At 48.5% G+C, this 12,470-nt stretch overlaps 1 protein-coding gene across 5 annotated transcripts in view; it reads right to left on the minus strand.

Moving 5' to 3' along the window:
• The window catches only part of RAB7B (RAB7B, member RAS oncogene family), a 59,160-nt gene that overhangs the window by 38,424 nt on the left and 8,266 nt on the right, over positions 1-12,470 (minus strand). For all 5 annotated transcript variants that reach the window (XM_033852618.2, XM_033852606.2, XM_033852602.2 and 2 more), the window contains 4 exons: positions 12,217-12,285; positions 11,538-11,664; positions 10,599-10,814; positions 2,060-2,185 (listed from right to left, as the gene is read on the minus strand). In XM_033852618.2, the coding sequence (XP_033708509.1) occupies positions 2,060-2,185; positions 10,599-10,814; positions 11,538-11,664; positions 12,217-12,269 (522 nt within the window). In that variant the 5' untranslated portion in view covers positions 12,270-12,285. The remainder of the gene's footprint in view (positions 1-2,059; positions 2,186-10,598; positions 10,815-11,537; positions 11,665-12,216; positions 12,286-12,470) is intronic.

The following is a 12,470-nucleotide window of genomic DNA, read 5'->3' on the forward strand; positions in this document are numbered from 1 at the left end:
ACCAGCACCTCTGAGTCACCTCGATGCCTTGGCTGTGTCCCCTCCCCGCCCCAGCCTATGGCACCTACCTCACTCCATGACAGTCTATCTGTTTTCTTTTTTCTTTTGTAAATCTATATGTTTTGTCTTTTCCATTATGGCCTATTACAGGATATTGACTACAGTTCCCTGTGCCATACAATAGGACCTTGGTGTTTCTCCATTCTATATATACGAGTTTGCATCTGCTAGTCCCAAACTCCCAATCCTTCCCTCCCCTCCCCCCTCCCCCTTGGCAACCGCAAACCTGTTCTCTCTGCATGACCTCCGGTTTTGGATGCCTTACTCCTTTACCTGACCGTGGGGCCACTGAAGTCCACATCTCTAGCCCTAGCCTGACAACTCAAGAATGTTTATGGGATGGAATTATTTCCATCTTATGAGGAAATTGAGGCTCAGAGAAGTCATATGTCTTGCCCAGGGGTCCACTTGAAAACATGAGGACGGGATCAAACCCAGGTCAGTCTGACTGCGGGTATCACACCCGTGAACGCCAAACTTCTCATCGGTAAATTTCCCCCATCATTGTGAGGGACTGACATGGGGTCGCCAATCCATTCTTTTGCCAAGTAAGGACAATGGAAAAGAAAAACAAGCAGACAAACTACCATCCACTCACATCACTGTGTCATAAAAGTGACACAGCAGGAAGGACATAGTTTCAAGAATGAAGGACACTCCTTCTCCAGAAAGGACAGTTGCTAACTACACACAGACACTGGCCGTGGGTTGAGGGAGCTTCCCCGTGACTGAGCACCTGGCGATCACTGCACTGTGTTTGTGGAGGATCAGTGATCACGTTTCACGCTATGAGGTCAAAGAGCATCCCTCACCTTCCAGGGGACGGCATGAGCAGGCACACCTGTGTCACCGACTGTGTGATAGAGCAGCACTTCTTGACCATGTGCTAGAGATAGACACCCCTCTTCTTCCTTTTAACGTGACACAGTGAGGGCTGGGGGCCGGGAGGGGAAGCATGAATAATAGCACACGGGGGCAACCTCCGAGATGCAGGCAACGGGGTGTAAGGGTGGCAGGCTCGAGCCCTCTCCCTGGGCAGCTGCTAGGGGTGGCTGCTGTCCCTCTCCTTTGTGGACAACCCACAGGGCAGGGCCAGGCAGACCCGTGACAGCAGGCCCTTCCACAGAGGGGAGCCCTCCGACTGCCCATCCTCATTCGCTCCTTTCCTCAATTCAGAATCACTGCCGTGATGACCTCCCCACTTCCAAGAAGCCCACCTTGATTGCATATGGCAGAATAATGAAACATGCTGAGCCCCTCCCTGTGCAAATCTCTCACGGACCCTCTTCAGAGTTTCTGAACTCTATATCAGAATGGCATTAAAACTCTGCTAATACTTCCAGGTGACCTCCAATCTTCCTCTTCTCTCTCCCCCTTCTCTCCCCTGCAGTGTGGGCTGTGTGTCCCTCCTCTGAGGCCCCATCACCAGTCCTTGCCCACCATACAGTGCCTGCACTGCAGCCACTCCTGTGTCGATCTGTCTCCCTTATGAGAGCAAGGGACCTCGGAGCCCTGGACGGGACCTGACACACGTGACATACTCAACACATGCTTGTTGAGAGACTGCACCAAGTGGTCTACATCTATCCATCATTTTGATTGGAGGATGTCAGCAACTCCTGCAGGCTTCATTATTCCACTTGGACCAATACTTGGCACCTTGGGGCTTCCCTCCCATCAGTGAGGACTGAACTAGAGCATTACTTTTCAAACTCTTACTAAATTAGAGTCTCCAGGGGTGAGGTATCGAACTGTATTTTTTAGAAACTCCACAAATGGTAACCAGCCGGATTGAGGGACCACTGATGATGGATTCTAAGGAAGCTTTATGCCTCTGGGATTCTGTGGTTCCAGAATTGGAATACTGTTGAGCCCATTCAACAACTGATTAATTAAGATGATGAGCAATCCTGTCCCACCCTCGTCCCTCCCAATATATACTTTTCTGGACGCTCCTGAGTTGCCCCATCCTAGGGGGCAGCTGGCAGCTGCCACTCACCCTTGACAGAGCCCGACTGGCCAGCATCTCGAAGGCTTGTACCACATTGATGTCATTCTTGGCACTGACTTCAAAATAGGGAATATCCTTCTCTTTACACCAGTCTTGGGCTACTTCCTGTGGCACCTGCATGAGGGGAAGAAATGATCACGGTTCCTGTGTCCCCATCTCCACCATCCCCACCATGACTATCACCATTATCACAGTCCCACCTTCCCCACCACCACTCTCATTTATTGAGAACCTTCCATGGGTCTGTAAGTTTACAGGTGTTATTATTATTTTTAAAATTAATTAGTTAATTAATTTATTTTTGGCTGCGTTGGGTCTTTGTTGCTGTGCGCAGGCTTTTCTCTAGTTGCAGCGAATGGGGGCTACTCTTCGTTGCAGTGTGTGGGCTTCTCACTGCGGTGGCTTCTCTCGTTGTGGAGGGCGGGCTCTAGGCACATGGGCTTCAGTAGTTGCGGCTCGCGGGCTCAGTAGTTGTGGTGCATGGGCTTAGTTGCTCCGCGGCATGTGGGATCTTCCTGGACCAGGACTCAAACCCATGTCCCCTGCATTGGCAGGCGGATTCTTAACCACTGCGCCACCAGGGAAGCCCCACGTGTTATTTTTTAACATAAGCCAACGAAGTAGCTATTGTTAGCTCCATTTTACACATGAGGAGTCCGAGGACTGGAGTGTGTGGGGCTGAGCAGGGTTTGAATACAGGCTTGGAAGAATTAGAGCCCTCTGAACTATGCCATCTTCTTAAGGCCTACACTAGGAGCTTCTTCCTGCCATTGACTCCTTCCTCAGTCCCTTCAAAGGGAGGTGGACATAACAGACACTAGCCAGGGAGGGAGGACTTCCTTCTCCTGAGCTGGCTGACCAGGCCCACGCTGCTGGGCAGAGACTCAGGTCCCTGTTAACCCTTCTTCCTCAGGGTAGAGTCTTTGGAACAGTTGATAAGCTCCCACTCTGGGCCAGATACTAGGTTAGACATCTGATCATATTAACTCACTTAATCCTCTAACAACCTTGTGAAATGGGTCTTTTTAGCTTCACTTTATAGATAAGAACACTGAGCCTCAGAGAGGTTCAGCAGCTTGCCTCAGATCACACAGCTAAGGAAGGCAGAACTTGGATCCAGCCACAGCTCAGTGGTCCCATGGCATCTGCACTGCCCTCTTCAGGGCACTGCACAAGAATTGTGCTGCTGGTCTGTCTCTCCCACCGGACTGCAGGTTTCTTGAACTCAGGGTCAGGACTTTTAGCTCTTGGCCTGGCACCATGAACCACTCAGTACAGGCTGAATGAATACGGCTCTACCCAAATGCAAACGCCAATCACAGTTTGAGGATGTTAGATTGGAGAATGCTTTGGCAGCCAGTGGGTTACTTCCAAAGACATTGGTTCCTGAGTTTAGTCTAATCAATTATTTTGGGGAAGAGGGAATGACCATATATTGATATTTGCTGTGCCTGATACTTTCTAACCATTATTTCACTTTAAGGGAGCCAAGGTTTTTCTCATGGAGAAAGAATCATTCTGCCACTTTCCTTGAACCCAGGGCAGCCAGGGGGAGATCTGAGACTGTTCCTTGTCACATTGTCTCCTGCAGGTTCTGGAAAGTCTAGCTTACTGGGATTCAAGGAACCATCACTGTCCCCTGTCTCTTTGGCCCTTGCTGTCCTGGCCTCAGGAGTGGCAGCAGGCCCCAGGGACTCATGGCTCTTTTTCACAAAGCCTCTGTTGTCCAGTGGCATTGCTCTGGTATTGTGAGGCTCGCTTCCTAAGACTGCAGGGTAGAAACTGGGGTAGCTAAGCAGCCTGCCCTTTGGGGAGCCCAGATGACACCTCTGGTCCCCCACGTTCAGTCTCCCTGGAGCTGCTGCACTTAAGCAGAGCAGGGAGAGAGTCCAGGCCATGGTCTTGGCCTCTGATCTCTGAGGTCCTCCTGCCTTTTGGGGCGAGGGGCCCCTGAACTGGCCACAACTGCTCTGTTCTGTGGAGCATAGATGTCCTTGATCTGGTGAACAACCAAGAAGCCTAACAGATCGGGGAAAATCCTGAACTATGTGGATGAAGAATCAAGGATGGCCAAGTTGCTGATTATTATTGTCCTTACTAGTAACACACAAATAAATAATCATTAGAAATTAACATGTTATAATAATACCTTGATGGCATCTTTGGAATCCCAAAGGTTTTGTATCTTTTAAAGTTCTTTAAAAGACCTTAGGGTGGGCTTCCCTGGTGGTGCAGTGGTTAAGAATCCAACTGCCAATGCAGGGGACACGGGTTCGAGCCCTGGTCCAGGAAGATCCCACGTGCTGTGGAGTAACTAAGCCTGTGTGCCACAACTACTGAAGCCAGTGTGCCTAGAGCCCGTGCTCCGCAACAAGAGAAGACATGGCAGTGAGAAGCCCGTGCACCGCAACGAAGAGTAGCCCCCGCTTGCCACGACTAGAGAAAGGCCACACGCAGCAATGAAGAGCCAATGCAGCCAAAAATAAATTTAAAGAAAGAAAGAAAAGGAAAAAAAGTTTAAAAAAAAGACTTTAGGGCAAGGACTGGACTTACCCTTCTTATTGCTCCCCCTTCTTTATATCCTACTGCCACCAGCTAATGAGCATTTTTCTGGGCACATCGTTGGTGCTCAGGAGTTGCAGTAAAAATGGAAGTAAATTGCAATGAAGTCAAGTGTCTCTGCTTCTCCAAGAGGCAGGGAGATTCTTCATATGCCATGGCATGAGAAGCTGAAGCCCAGACTGGTGCCCAAGGTCACCCAGAGACAAAGCTAGGAAGACAAGCCCACACCTACAGCCCGATGATCTCTCTGTCCCTTCTCAACCACTGACAGTGACTGGGCCTGCCCAGAGTCCGGTTATGACAGACGTTTTCTCTCACTTCTCCCCGATCATTCTCTGTCTGGTTTTTATGGAGTGATTAAATACACACTCTAGAATATCAGTTGAGATTGTGCTGCAAATTAACATTCCTTTTATATCCCTCATCTCTCCCACTCAACCTCAGAATGTCGCCCTGGGAAGAAAATGACCCACACAGCACTTTTCCCTTCCAATTCTAGTTACAGCTTCATGATTTTTAAAATCATCTTGTCTTCTTTTATTTATAAAATAACAGCTATTTATAATTTAGGCTCTGACTGTGGAAATAAACTCAGGGTGTCAGCCGTGGGGACATGGGAAGTATGAAAATTTTGAAAGTGTTACTTCCATTGATTTTGTTTTGGCTGACAATATACTACTTTTTTTTTTTTTTTTTTGGTACGCGGACCTCTCACTGTTGTGACCTCTCCCATTGTGGAGCACAGGCTCCGGACGCGCAGGCTCAGCAGCCATGGCTCACGGGCCTAGCCGCTCCGCGGCATGTGGGATCTTCCCAGACCGGGGCACGAACCCGTGTCCCCTGCATCGGCAGGCGGACTCAACCACTGAGCCACCAGGGAAGCCCTATACTACTTTTTAAAATTTAATTTATTTTTATTTTTGGCTGTTTTGGGTCTTTGTTGCTGTGCGTGGGCTTTCTCTAGTTGAGGTGAGCAGGGGCTACTGTTCGTTGTGGTGCGTGGGCTTCTCATTGTGGTTGCTTCTCTTGTTGCGGAGCACGGGCTCTAGGCGTGAGGGCTTCAGTAGTTGTGGCACGTGGGCTCAGTAGTTGTGGCTCGTGGGCTCTAGCACGCAGGCTCAGTAGTTGCGGTGCACGGGCTTAGTTGCTCCATGGCATGTGGGATCTTCCCGGACCAGGGCTCGAACCTGTGTCCCCTGCATTGGCAGGTGGATTCTTAACCACTGCACCACCAGGGAAGTCCCGACAATATACTATTAATATTTTACTTTCCCTGTTACAATTTAGCTTGTTCATTAAAAGTCAGATGTTTGACAAAATTAGTCCACTTTGCAGACTTTTATTTATGATGCTTTTCCATCTCATATGCATTTAATTAATTAATTTGTTTGTTTGTTTGCCTTTGGCCACACCACATAGCATGTGAGATCTTAGTTCCCCAGTCAGGGACTGAATCTGTGCCCCCTGCAGTGGAAGCGCGGAGTACTAACAACTGGACCGCCAGGGAATTCCCTAATGTGCATTTATTTATTTTTGTGGTACGCGGGCCTCTCACTGTTGTGGCCTCTCCCGTTGCGGAGCACAGGTTCCAGATGCGCAGGCTCAGGGGCCATGGCTCTCGGGCCCAGCTGTTCCGCGGCATGTGGGATCTTCCCAGACCGGGGCACAAACCCACGTCCCCTGCATCGGCAGGCGGACTCTCAACCACTGCGTCACCAGGGAAGCCCCTATTTATTATTTTTTCCTTTTTTCTTTTTTTTAACCTCTCTATTGGAGTATAATGCTTTACAATGGTGTGTTAGTTTCTGCTTTATAACAAAGTGAATCAGCTCTACATATACATATATCCCCATACTTCATATGCATTTAAAACGATCAGTTGTGTGTGTTAAGATTAGTGTACCGATACATCTTAAACCAATCAAAAATAACAAAGAAAACATAATCCCAATGTTATGAATCAGCAGTAAGTTAGAAACTGCCTGAGTGTAGAGCAAAGAATTCACATCCTAGTGAATAAATTCCTTGCAGCATAGATGCTAACAGAACTGTTCTTTCCAATAAACTAATTTTTTTTCACTTTTACCTTGTGTAGAAGGTGTAGGGGTTTTAAGAAAAATCTAAGTCAGTAATTTCTTTAAAATTATCCTGGTGAGGTATTGATTGATTGATTGTGGTAAAACATACATAAACATAAAATTTACCATTTTAACTATATTTAAGTGTACAGTTCAGGGGCATTAGTACATTCACATCTTTGTGTAACCATCACCACTGCTCATTTCCACAGCTTTTTCATCATCCCACATCTAGCATATATGTTTTAAATATTCATTTTCATTTTGTTAAGTAGGAAGAGCTTCCCGATCTTCCCAGCCCACAGCTTGGAGATATTAAATTAAGGAGGGTAACAGTCACTTCCATGTATTAAGATTGCCACGTGCTTTGTAGGCATCATTGCCTATAATCCTCAAACAACCTCATGAAATCTGAGTCTGGTCTCTATTTCACAAAGAAGCTGGAACTGGCCAAGGACACACACGAATTTGAGCATGAATTTGAGCCCAGAGAAGGTGCCCCTTCCGGTGGCCCTCAGCTCTTATCCACTCAACCCTGTGCAAGCGGGGAGCGTCTCCAGCCTGGATCTCCAAGCCCAGGGTGTGCCTCTCAGCGACTGGTGGTGTCCCCTGCTGGGTCTGTGCCGTTTGAGGACGGCCGCTTCCCAGCCTCACCTCTAGCTCCACGATCCTGGGTCTCTGGACTGAAGTCCCTCTGCTCTCCCCACTTCCAGTTCCTCCTCTCCACTTCCCTGTGCTCATTTCATGGCTGCGAGCACTTCCTTACCTCTGTTCCTCCTGCCTGCCTTCAAGCCCTTCCCTTGTCACCCTCTCCAGTGTGGGTTATTTCCACACCCTACTCAGTACAGACCCCAGAGACCTGGATGGGCTTGCCTGGGTCTTTGCTGCTTCTTTCAAACTTTTATTCTTCCTCTCTCTGCAGAACAAAGCTCATCCCCCTGCAGCTGGGATTGGACCCCCTCTACCCCTCTGAGTCATCACCTATGCCTCCCATCCTGCCAGGTACCCCCTGGTTCACTGAACACTTGCGATCTCGTGAAGCTTCCTCTGCATGCAGCCCCCAACGCTCACGAGAGCCTCACACTTCCTTCCCCTGTAGCCGTCTTCACCTTCTCTCCACTCAGCCTCTCCTTCCCAGGCCCAGACCCAGGGCCTCCATTGTCTGGTCTCCTTTCCCCTCCCTCCTTCTGCCCTGCTCCTCAACCTCTGACAGCCTCCTGGTTCTTCAGCCTCTTCTTGTCTCTCCTCTTTCCTCCATGGGTTCTCAGTGAGTCCCCTTGCAGCTCTGTTCTTCAGCTACTCTTGTCTGGAAAGACCTTCCATCAGGTCCCTGGCTTTTACCCCATGTACCACTGTTGAAGAAAAACACAACATAGACTCCACTTCAAACTCCTGGTCTCCCGAGCCCTTGGTGTTGCCCATCAGCTCTGGTCTTTATCCCTGACTAGCCCCTTCACCCGTTGCTCTGCCCATCAGCTCTGGTCTTTGTCCCTGACTAGCCCCTTCCCCCATTGCTCTGCCCATCAGCTCTGGTCTTTGTCCCTGACTAGCCCCTTCACCCGTTGCTCTGCCCATCAGCTCTGGTCTTTGTCCCTGACTAGCCCCTTCACCCGTTGCTCTGCAGAGTGACTGGCACAACTTCACCATGATTCTGGAGACTCCTCCTGGGCTCCCTTCTCAACAGAAGATGGTGCCTCTTATTTCACTGAGGAAACGTCGGACTCTCAGTCTTGAACTCCCTCGACTGCCCACCCCACGACTTGCAGGTATATGAAGCAAGATGTGAAATGGAAGCTCTGGCAGAGACACTACAGTGTGATTGATGCCAGGTATCAAGTTGGTTGGGAGACAGACCACCCCTGGGACCGTGCACATTTCCAAACGTTCATGACCAAGAATCTGCTAGATGACTCTAACAACCCGGCATGGAATAAAAGGATTGAAAAGGAGGTTAGAAAGGATTTTTTTGGGGGGGTGGAGAGTTGTGTTGGAGGGACACCCCTCCCAAGAGGGAGACCATGTAAGGCCTCACCTCTGGCCAAAAGAGGCCACTTGGAAAGATTAACATATGACCCCTGGAGCTTGGTGGCTACAGTGGATTGGTATCTGATTGCATCTGAGGGATTTAAGGCAAAAGGCAACAGGGCAGAGAGAGGACAGACTGCACTGAGAACGAATTACCCTTGGCCCTACAATGGAGCCAGAATGCATGGGTGTGCCTTATGAAAGAGAGGCGGGCTCCACAGAGAGCTAGCCAGCCTGGAGCTGTTGTAAACCCCATCAGGAAGAGTGTCTGCAGGAGGAGGGGACCCCATGGAGTGGAGGATGGCTCTTAAGCTCCTACATTAGGAGCTGAGGAAGAATATGCAAGACCCTTGTCAGGGGAGGTACAGTTAAATGTTCCCAGTGGAAGCTTCTTAGGACCCAAAGGAGTAATCCACCAAGAGACAAGTTGAAATACCTGTTGGGTCCGGAGAGCACAAACTATCTTAAGACAGTACCAGTCAAATAAGGGTGTTTTCGCTTCTCCTGACCTCTTATCCCTCTTTTTGCTTCATTCCTGATGGGGTCTGAAACCAAAATTATCCTGAGAAGGGGAGGAAGTGTGGACACATAAAGTTGGCAATGAGATGCCCCTCCTAGACAACAGTGTTCTCACTTGCAGCTGGCCCCAGTGGAAAGAAGAGAGACCCCTTGGCTGTGAATGAACTTAGGACTTTGATTCTTATTTGAGATTGGATATTTGTAATTAGAGAATTGACACTAAATTTGCAACCTGAAGTTCCCATAGAATTGATGACTTCTAGATTTCTATTTCCAGCACAGACTTCTCCTTTGACGTTTCATTCTTATGTGTTCTAAAGCTTACTGGTCATTCCCAATTAGTTGTTCTCCAAGCTCCTCCAACTCAGCGTGTCAGAACCAAACTCCTCTCTCTCTCTGAACAAGAGGCTCTTCTTTATGGTGGTAATAGTTTAGTTGGAAGCACCACCGTCCATTCATCCACCCACCCACCCATCATTCCAAATGATGCCTCAGTTCTCCTATCACTTTTCTCCATTTGAACACTTGTGAAAATGTGGTTCAAATATGAACCCCATTTATTTTCTCTATTTGAAACACTAAGACAACTTGTTCAGATGCTCTTTTTGGTGTCCTTTGGGCTTTGTTTGGCACAAGAGCATCTTTTATAAATTGTCTACTTTTATTCTTTTCTCATTAGTAGGCAACGATGAACAGAGCTCTACTCAATGCCACTGCAGTGGTGAACACCTACATAAGTGTGGTCACCGCAGCCATGGAGCAAGCAGATCATTTGTCAAGTGGCTGGCCAGGTGATACAGAATATGCTTAAGCTAATAAGAAATAAATACTGTATTACTACTTTCCCAGAAAATTTGTAGTTTCAAGAATTCATAACTGCAGACCCCCTATCTGACCCTGGGTAGAAATACTGTTCTACAGGTTAATTCAAATCCCACCTGCCTACTTCTGATGCCTTCATTCTTCCATTCCCTCTCTCTAGACAAAATTGCCTTTGGCTCTCGGCTCACATCATTCTATTTCTTACCTTTGTTCTTGCTGTTTCTTCAGCCTGGAACCCACTTCCTTATAGGAAGCCCTTTCTATACTCTGGGCTTAAGTAGATAGATGCCCTTTCACTATGGTCCCCAAATATCCAAGGTGTATCTCTATGATTGCTTATGATTTATCTTATTGTATCATAAGTGTCTTTAAATTATCTGCATCCATTACTAGATTGTGAAATTCTTAAGGTAAGGACCCTGCCTGATTCAACTCTGTATGTGTGGGACTTAACTCAGTGCCTGGCATATAGCCAGTCCTCACATGTTTGGTAAATGAATGAATGAATGAGTCAGCGGTACCTGCCGGTCTGCCAGATCGATCTTGTTCCCCAGCACCACCATGGGGTAGGACTGCTCCATTGGAATGGTTTTGGCCAGAACATCATCCCTCCAGGTTTCCAGGGCTTCAAAGGTCTCCAGGTCAGTGACATCAAAAGCCAGGATGCAGCCATCAGAGCCTTTGTAGAAGGTAGACACCATGGAGCGGAATCGCTCCTGTCCTCCTGTGTCCCAGATCTGGAGGGGAAGAACAGAGGCTCCATGGGACTGTGATGAGTGGCTGAAGGTATGCCCAACCAGGTCTCATCATGTCAAAGCTTCCTTTTCTGGGTAGGGGGCAGATAGCCCTGGCACAGGTGCACGAGGTCCTTTCACACATGGGCATCACACACCCTGTCACCCATGTACACTACAGAATCTCTGCAGTAATATTTAACATCCCAAGAGTACTTTCACATCTGAGTCCTCATTTTCCACCTGGGGCATCAGGACAGTCATTGTTCTTCCACCTGATAGATTTGGACCTTGGGAGTGACTTGCCCAAGTCCACTTGGCAAGTTTTCCAGGGAACCTGAGCCTTAGGGTGGGGCCTCTTAATTCTGGATTAATGCTCTTCCTTCTAGATCAGGGATCAGTAAATTTTTCCGTAAAGGGACATATAGTAAATAACGTAGGCTTTGCAGACTATACACCGTCTGTTGCCACTACTCAATTCTGCTGTTGTACTGTGAAAGCAACCAAAGAGACCGTGAGTAAACAAACGGGCAGGGCTGTGTTCCAATAAAACTTTATTTTCAAAAGCAGATGGCGGACCAGATTTGGCCCATGAATTAAAGTTTTCTGATCTATGCTCTAGACTCTTCTAGCTCCTGGTGCACATTGCTGTGTGAGTGGCCGTCCAGGGAATGTGGGGTGATATTCAGGTGTGTATGTTGAAGAGGGAATGAGAGGGCAGCTCACCTGTAGCTTCAAAGTTGTGTCATCCAGTATGATAATCTTGGAGAGGATGCTAGCTCCCAGTGTGGTCTGATAGTCCTCGTAAAATGTCTTGTGCACGAATCGGTGGAGGAGGGAAGTCTTTCCAACACTAAGGAAAAAACCCAGACACATGTGGACACACACACACACACACACACACACACACACACACACACACACACATATCCATACCTTTCTCAACATCTTACCATGACCCTCTCACCACTGTCTCTCTCTGAGATTTTGAATTTCTAACATTTGCAGTTTGAGTAGCTTGCTAATACTAGGGAATGGACACAAGAAGCAGGGACCAAAGTGAGCAGAGAAGTTTGCAGAGAGCTGAGTGCCTCACAGCAAAAGGTTCAGGTCTTTCCTGTATGTGGCAGGAGGTAGGAGGGCAGAGAGATGCTAAATGGCTCGCCTAATTCACACACCTAGTTACTGCAGAGTTAAGTGCAGAGCTGGGGTCAGAAACCAGGTAGCCTGACTCCCAGTCTCTTTCTCCCATCTCAGCTCCCTTCCCTGGGGTGGAATGCCCTCCCTGGTGCCACTCTGAATCAGAAAGGGACCCATGCAAGGTGGGAGCACATACAGGACGTCTCACTGTTCTTGGGTAGGGTCTTCTTCCCAACCCCCAGACCCCGAGCTGAACTTGGCTTACCCCAGGGCTCCGATGATGATGAGCTTGAGGTCCACCTTCTTCTGAGGATTCATGGAGGGGCTTCAGAGCCTGTAGGGAAACAGAAGTCATCTACATGCTGGCCAGAGTAACCCTGTGGCCATTGTCACTGGGGCTGGTCTCTACTTTCCCCTCGTCATGTGCAGAACTCTGTCCTGGGATCGGATGGGTTTGTTCGCCAAAAGAGGCGGATGACTCAGCAACCCTTACACACCCACCTCCGCACCCCCCCTGGG

This window comes from Tursiops truncatus, chromosome 1, assembly GCF_011762595.2.
Source record: "Tursiops truncatus isolate mTurTru1 chromosome 1, mTurTru1.mat.Y, whole genome shotgun sequence".
Lineage (NCBI taxonomy): Eukaryota > Metazoa > Chordata > Mammalia > Artiodactyla > Delphinidae > Tursiops > Tursiops truncatus.